The 16,079-nt window shown below is 33.7% G+C and overlaps 1 protein-coding gene and 1 non-coding gene across 2 annotated transcripts; one reads left to right on the forward strand and one right to left on the reverse strand.

The window, feature by feature from the left end:
- The first annotated feature begins 10,216 nt into the window (after positions 1–10,216).
- LOC148200070 (uncharacterized) lies at positions 10,217–15,384 on the forward strand. The gene is made up of 2 exons (XM_088112833.1): positions 10,217–12,388; positions 14,932–15,384. Exons 1-2 carry the CDS (start codon positions 10,232–10,234, stop codon positions 15,382–15,384), a joined length of 2,610 nt encoding a protein of 869 aa, XP_087968959.1. The 5' UTR covers positions 10,217–10,231.
- LOC148200071 (small nucleolar RNA R71) lies at positions 10,509–10,614 on the reverse strand. Its single transcript, XR_015786435.1, has one exon. It is a non-coding gene; the product is annotated as a small nucleolar RNA R71 (small nucleolar RNA).
- Positions 15,385–16,079: the final 695 nt, after the last annotated feature.

Here is a 16,079-nt window from a genome sequence, read left to right on the forward strand (position 1 = left end):
AATTATCTTAATGTTCTATTTATGTTCTAGTGTTTATTCTATGAACAGTTTCACAATTGGGAAATTGATGATTGTTTGTGATTATAAATAGAACATATTAGATAGCTAATTAGTTTGCAATTGAGATAATAATTTTTTCTTTATGATTTTATTGAATTTTGTAACTGATCGGGATTGAGGGTTAGAATTCAATGAATAAGTTTTCCTATCTAATAAATTAGGGATAAACAAGCTCTTAATAAACTCAAGTGGATAATTATAATTAGTAAGGGTAAGAATTTATATGAAAGCATATGAAATCAATTCTCTAACATTTTATATTAATTGAATTCTCCTCACTTGTTTATGTTCATTATTTCATTGACTTTTTGTTGCTCAAAATTATATAAATTAGTAATGTAGTACTCAACTAATTCAATCTCAGAAGACGATATGTTGTTAATACAATAACAATTAGTACACTTGCCAAACATTCATTAATAACTTTCATTACTTATAATCTACTATGTATGTTTATAATAAATGTGCTAAATTTTAAAGAATTAAATATGTTTTTCATTTTCAATTTATTTATTAAAGTTGTACTTTGTTTTTATTTTAAAGTATATATCAGTTATGTTCATCAACTTTATAAAAGAAGGTAAAATGTTATTGACAATAAACAAAAATTAAGGATATTAAAGTTTTTATCTCCTTTTTGCAACTCTCTCCCTCACTTTAACACTCGAGAGTCATGTTTGTTGAGTGGATCTCCACTGCCTCCAAGGTCTCTATCGAACTTCTTCTTTGTAGTGTTATTTTCTATTATATAGTCTATTACACCAATTTTCCCACAACCTCACCCTTTTTGAACGGGATCCACTATGTTTTTTCATAAGAGAGATTCACAACAACAATTTTCTATTTGGTTGAGGTTTCTTGCAATCATGTGAATTCCAAGGTTCATGTTTAAGGGTGGGGATTCAGGTTCTATGAATTTATCATTACTCTACGAATTTATCATTGACAATAAAATAAAAATAAACTAAGTAAAGATAAAATTAAGATCTATCTTAAATAAATATGTCAAAATTAAACATTTTATGAAGAAGAAAACACAAGAATAAATTATTGTTTAAACCAGCAAAAGAATATAACTAATCAATTATTAAGAATTCAAGCATGAAGTGAATAAATGATAAAATAAAATAAAATAAAATAGTTTTGTTTGACTTAGAAATTAAATATAAAGTACTTCTTTTTTTAAAATGCAAAATAGTTTGATCTACCATTGACTCACGCAAACTGAACGGATTAACAAACTAAAATACCTAATTCAACTTTAATTTTTTTTCTTACAAACTAACTACCAAATCCGCTCTCGTTCCTAGATTAATTAATAATTTTTCATCTAAAAAGTAATGCAATTGTGATGTTGAATTAATGTTTTCTTTAAAAGTGATTTTAATTAATTTTCAAGCAATGGCATTTTTCTTTTAAATCAATTATAATTGCTTAGAATTTTCTACTTGGGTCTTAATATATAAATAATTTTACTTTCCACCCAATTTCTTTTTATCTTTTCATTACCCTGCCCAAAAGAAAGACTACATCTAAACACTAATATATTTTTCTTAGTTTCGATTATTAGTAAGAAAAATAACAATGATAAAGGAGTAACAAGAAGAAAAAAAGAATAGCACTATCGAAAAGTTTGAAATGAAAATCATGTTTTACTTGTAATACCCCAATATATGTTTTGGAGATTGAGAAGCAAGCATCCCTATAGCAAGTGGTGGATGGGAGAAAGAGCCATTCACAATGAGAGTGGAAAGCTTCTCCATTTTTTATCTTCTTTCTTCCACAATGAGAGTGGAAAGCATCCCTATATATGTTTAATATTGTACTTTGATGGATCTTTACATTTGTAGTATTCTTCTTCTCCATTTTTTATCTTCTTTCTTCCACAGTCAAAATAGCTTACAATCCTACTCCTACTCCTACTCCTACTCCTACTCCTACTCCTACAGCACAACTTCTTTGCACCGTAACTGAAATTTGACCCAATGGAATCCAAATATGCACTCAAGTATGGCATCTTCAACTCTTCACCTAAATATGCACACATTAAAAAAAACACATAAAATAAGTGATAAATAGAGAACCAACTAGTTTTCATTATGAAACTAATCATAGGTTTATTACTAGAATTTGAGTTTCAACCTAGTTTATTAAAAATTAAGTTTAAATATGTTCATGATTATTAAATTTCACATAAAATTAGAATTAGTTTATATTTCGAACATCAAAGTTTGATGTATCAAAGTTTGAACATCAAACTATGTTAAAATTATTTTAAAATTAAACTCTATCAAAATTTGACACGAAAAAAAAAGTTTAAAAAATAAAAACATATTTAACAAAAAAAATTAATTAACTAAAATACTAAATTTGTACAATTGAGCCCTATTCTACATTTCATTTTGAAAAGGTTTTAAATATTCTTTAGGAAAAAGATAAAATAGAACAATAACGTTAGAAGATTATATTTTTTTATTTATTTTTAAATTGTCTGAAAAAGTTTGAGAATCAAATTGTGTTAAAATTTGATAATCAAACTGTGTCAAAGTTTGAAATAAAAACAAATTATAGTTTTGTGTTAAAATTTAAAAACTAAAAGCATATTTAAGTAAAAATTTAATTGGCTAAAATATTAAAGCTGTATAATTGGACCTAGAATACATTTTGGAAAGGTTTATAATTTGCTTTAAGTGATTTTTAGTTGTTAAATATTGTTCAGGAAAAAGATAAAATAGAAGATTTGGTTTGTGCTTACTGAGTAATCAATGATGAGTCGGCCATCACAGTTTCTTGTAGGGAATTTTTCAGGAAAGTTTTGACCATTGGGAGGAAAAACCATTTCAAATGCTGCAGAAAATGTTCCTGTGTCTGAATTTGAGTCTCCAAAGTTATAAATTGCTGAGTATTCTTTATGCTTATCATCATCATCTTCTCCCATTCCTCCTATCATCAATAAACCTACCAAACCAAAAACAAAAAACATCATCTTCAATCCCATGTTTCATCACACACCAAAAACAAATCAACTTATTCAATATTCACATATAAACAGTTTCTTTCTCAATCTCACGTTTCAAATCCATAAAATGTATGTTATGCTTTTTTACGTTTAATTCATAAATTTTAGGTATTTTTAGTCAAATCTTTTTCACTAGAAAAGTTTTTGTCTGAAATTCTAAATATTTTTTATAACTTTTGTTTAATTAAACATTCAAAATATTTTTTTTTTATATTTGTATCAATGTTTGATTTTTTTTCTTATATATGAAGTATGTAATTATTACTTTTGTCTTCTAGTCTTCAATTTGCTTTATCACTTCGTTGTTTTCATCTCTAGTCTCGTTTAACTCACTAGTCAACTGAAGTTGATCCACAAATTAAAAATGAAAAAAAAAATTATTTGTTGACGACAAAATGAATCAGTAAGCACTTAGATAAAGATAAAATAAATATTTTAAACATTCAATCGAACAAATAAAATTAATAAAAATTCAATTGAGTATTGATATCATAAGAATAATATTTCTATAATTAAATTATTCAATTTTTATGACATTTTGAATGGGTAATACTGCTCTAAATTATAATGAATATATTGCTTTTAAGTGAAATAAGGCAACGAGATATAGATGCCATTAAAAGGATTAAAAGGATAAATATTGATCTAAAAGATAGATAAATAATCTTTTAAAGATAAAAAAACAACAATGCTTATTTACTTTAAGATTAAAAGAGGCATGAGTGTAAGTAAGAAAAGAGTTATTATAAAAATTTAAGGCTTTAAATAATATTTGTGGAAGCTTTGAAGGAATCCACAAAAGAGCATTAACTAACAACCTTGATCAAAGGGCATCTGTACTCAAGGAACCTTCCTTTTATTGAATAGGTTAAATTCTATTCAAATCTTTAGAAACATTTGACCGACAAAACTGAGAATCCTAACTGGCCATTATGGATATTGGACAATCCCCATTAGGACATTGTGGGGTTCATATATTCCCATACCCACTTAGCTTTTTTCTATTATTATTATTATTTTTCTTCACTTTCAAAGCATATCCACACTATAGTTGTTTCAATCATGCAGAAGAAATATGATAGTACTAGAGGGTTTGGTAGTTTATACGGGATCTTACATTTCCATATTTCCATAATGTTAATCTATACATAGGGAATTACACCATATATCCAATTTTCTTATTTTTACCCTATGAAACTTAGACCCACTTAGATTTTCAAAAATAAGTTATCTTCAAGTCGAATAATTTTTGTTTTCCCCATTCAAAACTTGAAAATTTTATGATATGATCATAGATGGAGTAACAATGAAGAGTTTTCAGAGTGACAAAAAAAACATAAAAAAAAGTAGAATAGGTTTTATTGGCTTGTATTTGCCTCTTTTGTTGTTTTGTTATTTTTAGATGTAGAGAAGCTTATAAACTCTTCTTTTCTTTATAGTACAAGCAATGTGGGACTTCACTTAGCTTGGACTTAACAGAAAAGAAGAGTAAATAGGTTGACGTTGCTTGTAGTGGAAGTAGTCATGGTTAATTTTGTTTTTGAACTTTAGGAGAACTAGGAAGCTTATAAACCCTTTTGGAATGAGAGAATTAAGCAACGTGGGACTAAGAAGCACCTAGGGACGTTGCTGGTCAGACTTGGAATTCCAAGTCCCACATCTCTTGAAACTCTTCACCAAAGTCATTCCAAAAGCTATATAACAACCTAGGGGGTCTCCTTTGTACTTACCTTTTGAATGAATGAGTTTTTAAGAGTGAATTGCAAATTTGCATGTCTTCTTGGAGATAGTGATCTGTCTCTTAGTCAATTTTGAAGATCGTCTCTTGAGCAAATCAAATGGCGATCCAAATCCCGACACTTATCTTGGAATCCTTTTCAAGTGGCGTGTCTACAACACATAAGTTTCCCTTCTCTCTTCTTTTATCCAATTTTAATTCCTTCCATTCTTAATTGTCATTAGAATATTCTCTCTCTAGGCATGCACTTCCCCATCATGTGGTATCATGAGCCTTAGGTTTGATCATATTAGGAATTGCATTTTAGAGTATAGTAGAAATGCTTCTTCAATTCGCGTTTTTGCTTAGTCGTGTTGATGTGATCATAGAGAGGGCGAGTGATGAAGAGAATAAAAGGATGACAAGAAGCATGGCTAAAGGAAATCATTTTACTTCTTGTCTTCTTTACATATTTGTACAAAAAAAGTAGAATATGTTTCATAGGCTTGTATTTGCCTCTTTGATTTCTTTTCGTTAGTTCTAGTTGAATAAACGCTTATAAACCCTCCTTTTCCTTTAAACACAAGCAATGTGGGACTCTCCACGGCTTGGTCTTAAAAGAAAAAAAGAGGAAGTAGGCATCTTAGCTTGAAGTGTAAGGAAGCATAGCTAGTTTTCGTTTTTTGAACTTTAGGAGAGCAAGGTAGCTTATAAACCCTTTTGGAATGAGAGAATTAGGCAATGCGGGAGTCCAAGCACCTAGGGGCGCTGCTGCAGCTGCTGGCCAGATCTTGGAGCCTTCCAAGTCCCACATTGCTTGAAACTCTTCACCAAACTCCTTCCAAAAGCTATATAAGTAAGCCTAGGGGTTCTCCTTGTACTCACCTTGAAATCAATGAAATTTTGGGTTGAATTGCAATCTTGCATTCTTCTTAGAGATAGTCTCTTAATCCATTTTGGCAGACCTTATCTTGATTAATTAAGTGGTGGTCCAATTCCTCGACACTTATCTTGGAGCCTTCTTCAAGTGGTGTGTCTACAAGTCATAAGTTTCCTCTCTCTTTCCCTTATCCGCTTTTATTTTCCATTCATTCTTTCAATTGTCATTAGTATACTTCTCTCTAGGCATGCACTTCCCCATCATGTGGTATCATGAGCCTTAGGTTTTATCTCATTAGGAATTGCATGTTAGAGTAGAGTAGAAAAGCTTTTCAATTTCTAGTTTTTGCTCAGCCAAGTTCTTAACGCCCAGCGTTAGCGTCATGTTGTAGCCATCTTGTTTGATCCAATTTCGTTTCATTTCTTATCCGTTTTGCATGTAATTTTTTTTTAAAGTTTTTTCGTTTGCTTGTCTACTTAAATGTCTAGCTTTTACTCTATTTCAATTTGTTCATTTACTATACGCAATTAATTCTTTTTCAACCTGTGTTCATCTAGTATCTGCTGTTGCTGTACTTCTAAGTTGTTTTGCATTGTTGCTTGCTGTTTGATGTATTTTACTGGCTGGAATTCGTTTCTGGAACGTGATAAAACATCCACACACTCTTAAGGATTGTCCAGAAGCTTCAAGTCAGTGCTTGGAGGTGTTAAACTGTGGCTGTCCAGAGGCTTGTGCAAACAACTTTCTTTACCAGCAACATAATGCTATTGGAAGTCTTCAACAAGCAGGTGTCCTATTTCATTTTGTGTGCATGTTCCAGATTTTATTCTTTGTCTTGGCTGGATTGTATATGTCTTTCTTGCTTGCTAGCTTTGCTTTGAGTCATATGTTTGTTCCTCTTTAGGTGTTTTCTAGAAAACATTTCTGAAATTGCATAACTAAGAGTCTTTTACATCTCCATGTTTGTATGTTGAATTGAGTTTGATCACCATAGGATTTAAGTGTGTGAACTTTGCTTATATGTTCTGTATCCATTGAGGCATTAACCAATTCCACTTATGGTTTTAATCAAACACACTTTCCCCTCTAATTACTGCCTGGCCGAGACATAAATCCACCACTGCATGTGTTAAATTTTTTTTTTGAAATCAATATCCAAGCTATTTGAAATTGTGTGCAGTTTGGTCGGGAAGCACTGTTGTTTTTAGTGAGTTTGCTAGTTCATTTGAAGCCTCTTTTCTAATTAAAAGTACAAAATATATAGGTTTGAGGTTTGCCAAATTATTTCCAGCATTAATTAGATCTTACTCTTCATGTATGCCTAGCATGCTAGTGTGATTTACTTCTTAGTTGTGTTAATTTTGTTTACTGATGTCTTCTTAATGTGCCACTGCTTTGACTCCTAATTCTTTACTGTTTTGTCTTCTTTTAATCTTTAGATTGCTACCAATTTTTTCTGTGCCAAGTTTATTGCTTTCTAGGTTCTGTTTTTCAACATTTGTCTTGTGGTTTTCTTCCATTTTTGGTTTCTAAAGTGTATGTTGTCTTGGTTTGGTTCCTTTATTGTGTTGAGGATTGGATTGTACATTTTTCCACTTGCTTTAGCCTTGAATTGGTGCTCTAAAATTGTGACTTGAGAGACACATTACTATTTTGAAAGAAGGGTGCATGTGAGGGAGTGATCTTGCCTTGTATGCATGTGAGGGTGCATGTAAATTAGGGTGTGCATGAGATAAATTGTTGTTTGAAGTGGTGAATTTTAAGTGTATTTTTACAAGTTACGAATTTTTGGAGTGGGTAGGTTGTGTTCTACACAAGGGGAATATTTTGGGACCCTTTGGAGACATTCCTACCATGTTTTGGGGCTGGAAAAGAGTTTAGGATGGTCCATGGGTTGTTTATTATTTCCAAGTGCCAAGTGCATGGGTCCTTAGTTGTCTAGGGGCATCTTCTTTTAATTCCAAATCAGATTTGGAGTTTTGGGGGAGAGTAAAGAGGTCCTTGGTGAGAGGTGAACGAAAATTCTAAGTGTACTAAGTGTGGAGGCTGACTTGGTCTAGCAAGGAGGAGAGGAGTTGCTCTCTTTGAAGAAGAGTTTAAGGTGTTTTAGTCTTTAAGAGGTAGGGGAGCTAATCCTTCTAATATATGATTTTTATACATGTTATGATAATGAATATGAGTTATGAACATGTTAAAATTTTGGTAATGGTAGTTATCTATTCACTTGTATAAATTTAGTTTTCATCATTATAATTTTCTTATTTTCGAATTACTGTGGTAAAACCTTCCTTTTAATTGTTTTTACCTTTGGATTTAGCTAAAAGTTTAATATATGAATCCTAAGACCTATTTATTCATTTTGACCATTCGGATCATCAATTAGAAGTCTCTACTTGGAGAAATAAATCCTGCATGTTTGAGTAAATTAATTACCCCTATAATTGGGTTACTGAGTCCTCTCGGTAAAATATTGATTCTGACTTATTTGACCGTTAGATCAACCTGAAAATTTGATATATGATCCCTAAGATATATTAATGTACTTTGACCGTTCGGATTTATAATTAGAAGTCTGTACTTGGAGAAATAAATCCTGCATGTTTGAGTAAATTAATTACCCCTATAGTTCTTTTACTGAGTTCTCTCGGTAAAATATAGATTCTGACCTATTTGACTGTTAGATCAACCTGAAAATTGGATATATGATTCTTAGGATATATTACTACACTTTTATCGATCGGATTTGTAATTGGAAGTCTATGTTTTGAGAAAGTAATTTTGAAGGTTTGAAAAATCTGATGAACACTATATTTCTGTTCTTAAGTTATCATGGTAAAAACTTCAGATATATAACATTTACCGTTAGATTGAGCCCAAACTTTAGTATATCCGAATTCGTTCATAAGACATATTAAGTCATCTTGATGATAAGTGCAAAAAAGTAGTTAATTTTCATATGGAATTTGAGCACTTATGTTTTGAATTGAGTACATTTGTATCAATTTTCCCCAATCTAAGAAAGATGAAATGTAATCACATGTTTCTGAGTTATTGAGTAAAAGGAAATCATTTGATCCCTAGTTTGTATACATTTCAGGTAAACTAAGAGAGAAGAGCAAATTCTGCAATATTTCGCCCAAGCTAGAATGGTTTCGCTTAAGCTAGAATTGTCCAGGAAGCCATTACCTTAAAAGTCATTCTCGCTTAAGCGAGAATATTTTAGCTTAAGCGAGAATGATTATCTTCTCCAAGAAGTTTCTTCTCGCTTAAGCGAGAATAATTTAGCTTAAGCGAGAATTCGGGCAGTTTATATACTTACGAAGCAGAAAGAAAGCGGGAGAACGGAGAGCTACGGAGAAAGAGTACCCAAAGAGTTTTTCTTCCATTTTAGCTTTAGGACCTTCTTCTTCATCTCTTAGAATGTCAATGGCTACCATGAGTGGCTGATCTCTTCTCTTGGGATTGAATGTAATCGATTCGAACTCGGATGTAATCTGGTGATATTTATATATAGCATTTCTGTTTTTATTCAACATTGGTATTTTTGTTCTACTCTTAATGCTTGACTCTACCTGATCAATAGTTTCATGAATGTGGATTTTAGACTTGACTGGGAAGTATTTCTAAAACCCTGATTTGAGCAAGAATACTTGATATTCTGTGATGCTAGGGATAGATTTCAGTTTATCAATTGCTTATAACACTTGAATATAATGCTGGACAGTTTGTTGGATATGTGAGGAATCAATATTCAAGGAACTGATCTTATGAATTTTATATGTGAGGAATCGATATAAATGACTTTTGTGTGTTGCATCAATATTGGTAATTTCAGTTGCTATATGTTTGTATTCATCCAGATTGCAGACGAGTGAGATAGATGAATTCAATCCCAACTTCTCATATTAACCTTCGTTAAGTTATTTGTTGTTATTATTTTACTTTCACGCAACGTAGTTTTATTTATCAACATCCATCATGAATCAAATTGAACATCCTTGTATATATACTGTTTGAGATAACAATTTTTCTATTTAATCGAAACTGTTCCTCGTGGGTTCGACACTCTTACTTATAAAAAACATTATACTACAGTTGACTATTGGTACGCTTGCCAAAAGTTTAACAAGTATTTTTGGCGCCGTTGCCGGGGAATGGTTTCTTTTGAATTTTAAAAAGTTATCTCATCCAGCTTTGTGAATATATTTTCTTTTTCTTCTTAATTAGATAGTTTATTTTATTTTTTTTTCATTTGTACTAATCCTTGCTTGAGCTGTTTTAATTTATGTTCTTAAGAGGTCAGGTTTCTAAAGATCAATTAGCATTTGACCCAGAGATAGAAAAAACCGCTCGAAGAAGTAGAGGCAAAAACAAGAAGAAGCAAGGAAAAACAAAGGAAAAATCTTCCAATACTTCCATCACACATCAGGAAACAGAAAACATGGCAGAAGAAGGACCAAATCCACCTAGAAGAACACTTGGAGACTATGCTATGCAACAAGGGCCAAGATATTTTTCTAGCATAGTAATACCGCCCACCACCAAAACTTTGGAGATGAAGCCAGCTTTCCTTAGCCTAATCAGTTCTCATCAATTCACTGGAATGGATAATGAAGATCCATACATTCATCTCTCTACATTCTATGAACTGGTAGGAACTATGGGGTTTGAAGAAGGAGATCTTGACCATGTATATATGCGTTTGTTTCCTTTTTCTTTGACAGGTAGAGCAAAGGAATGGCTTAAATCACATCCCAACCAGAGTCTGAACAAGTGGAGTGATGTAGAAGATAAATTCTTGAACAGATTCTTTCCACCTTCTCGTTACATTAAGGCAAAAGCTGAGATTTCTACTTTTAGGCAAGGACAAGATGAACCATTCTGTGAAGCTTGGGAACGATTTAATTCTTTGTTGAGGAGATGCCCCAATCATGGTTTTGAAGATATTGCTCAACTGAATATTTTTTGCAATGGTCTGAGGCCAGACACCAAAATGATATTAGATGTAGCGGCTGGAGGAACAATGATGTCTGTAGATGCAGAACAAGCAACAAGAATCATTGAGGCACTAGCATCTACAGACCACCAAGCCCAACATAACAGACAAACAGTTCAGCGGAAAGGAATTCTTGATCTCAGCACTACAGATGCAATTTTAGCTCAAAATAAAATTCTAACTCAGCAGATGGAAGCATTAACCAAACAGATGGCTAACTTACCTGAGCAGTTAAAAGCAGTACAATCTCCTCCTAGTCAACAACCCATGAGATGTAACTTTTGTGGAGGTGACCATCCCAATGGTCATTGTTCATATCAAAGTAGCCCACAAGAAGGAGAAGTTCAATATGTGAGTAATCAAGGAAGATCAGGGAATTTCTCTAACAACAATAATTTTTCACAGGGGTGGAGAAACAATCAAAGTCAGAATTTTGGATGGAAACAAGATGCTGGTCCTTCAAATAGACAACCTCCTTATCAGCATCAACAACAAAATCCTTCTGTGTATGAAAGAACAACCAAATTAGAGGATACTTTAGAAAAATTCATGCAAGCTTCTATGAATAATCAGAAAAATATAGAAGCTTCAATCAGGAATCTTGAAACACAGGTGGGACAGTTGGCTAAACAACTATCAGATCAACAAGCAGGTCATTTTTCAGCCAACACCCAAACTAATCCCAAGGAGCATTGTAAATCAATTACTACTAGGAGTGGAAAAATTGTGGGAAGAGGGATCGGAGACAATCTTGTTGTGGAGGAGGAAGTTTTGGAGGAAAAAGAAAATGAAAAAGAAAAAAATGAGTGTGAGGAAGAGGAAGAGAAAAATAAAAGTGAGTATGGAAATAAAAGAAAAGAAAAAGAAGAAATAAAAAGAAATGAGGAGAAAAAGAGGGAGAAAGGTGAGAAACAGGTGCCGCAGTTGAAGAACCTACCTTACCCTCCAAATTCGTCCAAAAGAGATAAGGAAAGGCAGTTTGCTAGGTTCATGGATATTTTCAAGCGACTGCAGATTAATATTCCATTTGTGGAAGCTATGGAGCAGATGCCAACTTATGCAAAATTCATGAAGGAGCTCCTGACAAAGAAAAGAAGATTTTCTGAAGAGACAGTGGAGCTTGAAGCAGGCTGCAGTGCTATAATCCAAAAATCATTACCCCAAAAATCCAAGGACCCTGGAAGTTTCACCATTCCAGTCACAATTAGGACATTGCCAGTAGGTAAAGCCTTACTTGATTTCGGTGCTAGTATAAATTTGATGCCTTTGTCCATGCTAAGAAGGATAGGAGATTTGGAAGTAAGGCCTACACGGATGACATTACAATTAGCTGACAGATCCCTAAAATATCCTTATGGAGTGGCAGAGGATGTCTTAGTTAAAGTTGATAAATTCATGTTCCCAGTTGACTTTGTGGTAATGGATATTGAGGAGGATGTTGAAGTTCCTCTGATTCTGGGAAGACCTTTTATGAAGACTGCTAAGGTCATTATTGATGTTGATGATGGCAAACTAAAGGTCAGAGTGCAGGATGATGAAGTCAACTTTAATGTTTTTGAAGCAATTCAGCATCCTAATGATAAACAACAATGTTTCAAAATGGATGTGGTAGATGAAATTTGTCTAGCAGCCAGGAAGCAATTGTCAAAAGCAAGTCCATTGGAGAAAGCTTTAATCGGTGCTTGTGATGAGTTGGAAGAAGAAGATGAGAAGAAAGTTAATGAATATTTGATACACTTGACTTCAACAGAAGCGCTTGCATTGAATGAAATACAATATGAAAAATTGCAGCAAGAAAAGAAAACTGAAAGTCAGAAGCTGGAATTGAAAGTGTTACCTCCCCATTTAAAATATGTTTTTCTTGCAGACGGAGGTAACAAACCAGTGGTGATTAGCAATGCCTTAACGATTTCTGAAGAAGAGAAGTTGATCTCAGTTCTCAAAGCCAATGAAGATGCCATAGGTTGGACCTTATCTGATTTGAAAGGGATTAGTCCATCCTATTGTATGCACAAAATTCACATGGAGCAAGATTTTAAGCCTGTAGCCCAACCCCAAAGGCGATTGAATCCAACCATGAAAGAGGTGGTCAAGAAAGAAGTGATGAAGCTACTTGACGCAGGTATGATCTATCCCATTTCTGACAGTGCCTGGGTCAGTCCGGTCCAGGTAGTTCCAAAAAAGGGAGGTATGACTGTGGTTTGCAATGATAAAAATGAATTAATCCCCACTAGAACAGTCACAGGCTGGAGAATGTGCATAGACTATAGGAAATTAAATCAAGCCACTAGGAAGGATCATTTTCCTTTACCTTTCATGGATCAAATGTTAGAAAGGTTGGCAGGACAAGCTTTTTATTGTTTTCTTGATGGATATTCCGGTTACAATCAGATAGCTGTAGATCCAGAAGATCAGGAAAAAACTGCTTTTACTTGTCCTTTTGGTGTGTTTGCTTACAGGAAAATGCCATTCGGATTATGTAACGCACCAGCAACCTTTCAACGGTGCATGCTTGCAATTTTCTCTGACTTGATAGAGAAAATATAGAAGTTTTTATGGATGACTTTTCCGTATTCGGTGCTTCATTTGATCAATGTTTGGAGAATTTGAATACTGTATTGAAACGATGTGTTGATACCAATTTGGTATTGAATTGGGAAAAGTGTCATTTCATGGTCATTGAAGGTGTGGTGTTGGGTCACAAAATCTCTGCCAAGGGAATTGAAGTGGATAGGGCCAAAGTGGAGATCATAGAAAAACTTCCCCCACCAACCAATGTGAAGGGTATTAAGAGTTTTCTAGGCCATGCTGGCTTTTACAGGAGATTCATCAAGGATTTCTCCAGAGTTGCCAAACCACTTAGCAATCTACTCAATAAGGATACACCTTTTAAATTTGATGCTGAATGCTTGCATGCGTTTGAATTGTTAAAACAAAAGTTAGTTTCAGCTCCTGTGATAATTGCTCCTGATTGGAATTTAGGCTTTGAATTAATGTGTGATGCTAGTGACTATGCCATAGGAGCTGTTTTGGGACAGAGAAAATCAAAAGTTTTTCATGCTATACACTATGCTAGCAAAGTCCTTAATGAAGCTCAAATCAATTATGCCACAACTGAAAAGGAATTGTTAGCTATTGTATATGCATTGGAAAAATTTAGAGCATATTTGATTGGTTCATTTATTATAATATATACTGATCATGCTGCAATTAAGTACTTGTTAACCAAATCTGATTCAAAGCCAAGACTGATTAGATGGATTTTATTGTTGCAAGAATTTGATTTGGTAATTAAGGACAAAAAGGGAAAAGAAAATTTTGTAGCTGATCATCTTTCCAGATTGGTAAATCATGAGGTGACCAATACTCAATCAGAAGTGCAGGAGGAATTTCCTGATGAAAAACTGATGATGGTGCAAGAAAGGCCATGGTTTGCTGACATGGCCAATTTCAAAGCTGCAGGAGTCATACCTGAAGATTTTAATTGGCACCAGAAGAAGAAATTCTTAAGAGATGCACAACAATATGTGTGAGATGATCCTCATTTATTCAAAATTGGAGCTGATCAACTGTTAAGAAGGTGTGTATCCAATGAAGAAGCTAAAAACATTTTGTGGCATTGTCACAGTTCCCCATATGGTGGACATTTTAATGGCGAGAGGACAGCTGCAAAAATCCTCCAATCTGGTTTTTATTGGCCAACCTTGTTCAAGGATGCATACAAATATGTTCAGCAGTGCAATAGTTGTCAAAGAACAGGTGGAATCTCAAAAAGACATGAAATGCCTCTGAATATTATTTTGGAAGTAGAAGCTTTTGATTGTTGGGGAATTGATTTTGTAGGACCACTTCCATCTTCTTTCTCCAATGAATATATTTTGGTTGCAGTTGATTATGTGACAAAATGGGTTGAAGCACTGGCAACTTCTAAGGCTGATGCCAAAACAGTGATCAAATTTCTCAAAAGAAATATATTTTGTAGGTTTGGCACCCCAAGAGTGTTGATAAGTGATGGAGGTTCACACTTTTGCAATGATCAACTTCAGAAATGTTTGGAGCATTATGGAGTTCGACATAAAATTGCATCACCTTATCATCCACAGACTAATGGACAAGCAGAGGTGTCAAACAGGGAAATCAAGCGTATCCTAGAGAAAACAGTGACATCTTCCAGGAAGGATTGGTCAATGAAGTTGGATGACGCACTATGGGCGTATAGAACTGCTTATAAGTCCCCTACTGGTTTATCCCCATTTCAGTTGGTATATGGGAAGTCATGTCACTTACCAGTTGAGTTGGAACATAAGGCATTTTGGGCACTGAAATTTCTAAATTTTGACTCAAAGGCAGCAGGAGAGAAAAGAAGATTACAACTGCAGGAATTGGAAGAAATGAGACACAATGCTTATGAATCCTCTAAGCTCTACAAGGAAAGGATGAAGGCTTATCATGACAAGAAAATTTTCAAGAGAGAATTTTATCCAGGCCAATCAGTGTTACTGTTCAATTCCAGGTTAAGGTTATTTCCTGGAAAACTCAAATCAAAATGGTCAGGACCATTTCTTGTCAAGGTTGTCAAACCTTATGGAGCTATTGAGTTAGAGGATCCAGAATCTAAAAGAAGTTGGGTTGTGAATGGACAAAGATTGAAGCCCTACTTTGGTGGTGAGGTTGACACACTTGCCACAATCATCCAATTGGACGAACCATAATGATACAGGCGTCAGGCTCGTGACGTTAAACAAGCGCTTCTTGGGAGGCAACCCATTGTTTAATTATGTCTTCGCATTTTAAATTCATCTTGTTTGTTAGTTGTGTTGTGTATATATTGTGTTTGCATGAAAAGGGTAAGTTTTAACATTTAAATGTCTCAATAGGGCAACCCATGCATGCTAGTGTTGTTTTTTTTTTGGACCAAAATGTTTGTGCATGCATGAGAATAAGTTCTGGTGCCAAAGTTGAGTTCATTGAATGTTAAAAATTACCTTGTTTTGGCCAAATTGTGAAAGTTGCACTTAAAAGTTTGATTTTGCATTTGATGATGTAAAACTTTTAGGGATGGAAGATAATTGGTTGAGGAATAGATTGAATTGTGTCTCTGGAATAATTGGATTGAGTTCATCTTGATTGAGGGGAGTACAAGTTGAAAATTTTTCAAAAGGAAAAATACTGCACTATTTTCGCTTAAGCTAAACATTTCTCGCCTGGGCTAAATATGCAGAAAACTGAAGAACAAGTTTTGCTGATATTTTAGCTTAAGCTAAAATTTTTCGCTTAAGCTAAAAATGTCCTGCAACTTAAGTTGAGCACTAGAGCTTTCTCGCGTGAGCGAAATCTGCTTCGTCTGGGCTAGATTGAGGCTAACACTTGGGGTGCTCACTGGAACCATCTCGCTTAAGCTAAAAAT

Source organism: Vigna umbellata, chromosome 4, assembly GCF_029865625.1.
Source record: "Vigna umbellata cultivar VRB3 chromosome 4, Vumbellata_1.0, whole genome shotgun sequence".
Classification (NCBI taxonomy): Eukaryota; Viridiplantae; Streptophyta; class Magnoliopsida; order Fabales; family Fabaceae; genus Vigna; species Vigna umbellata.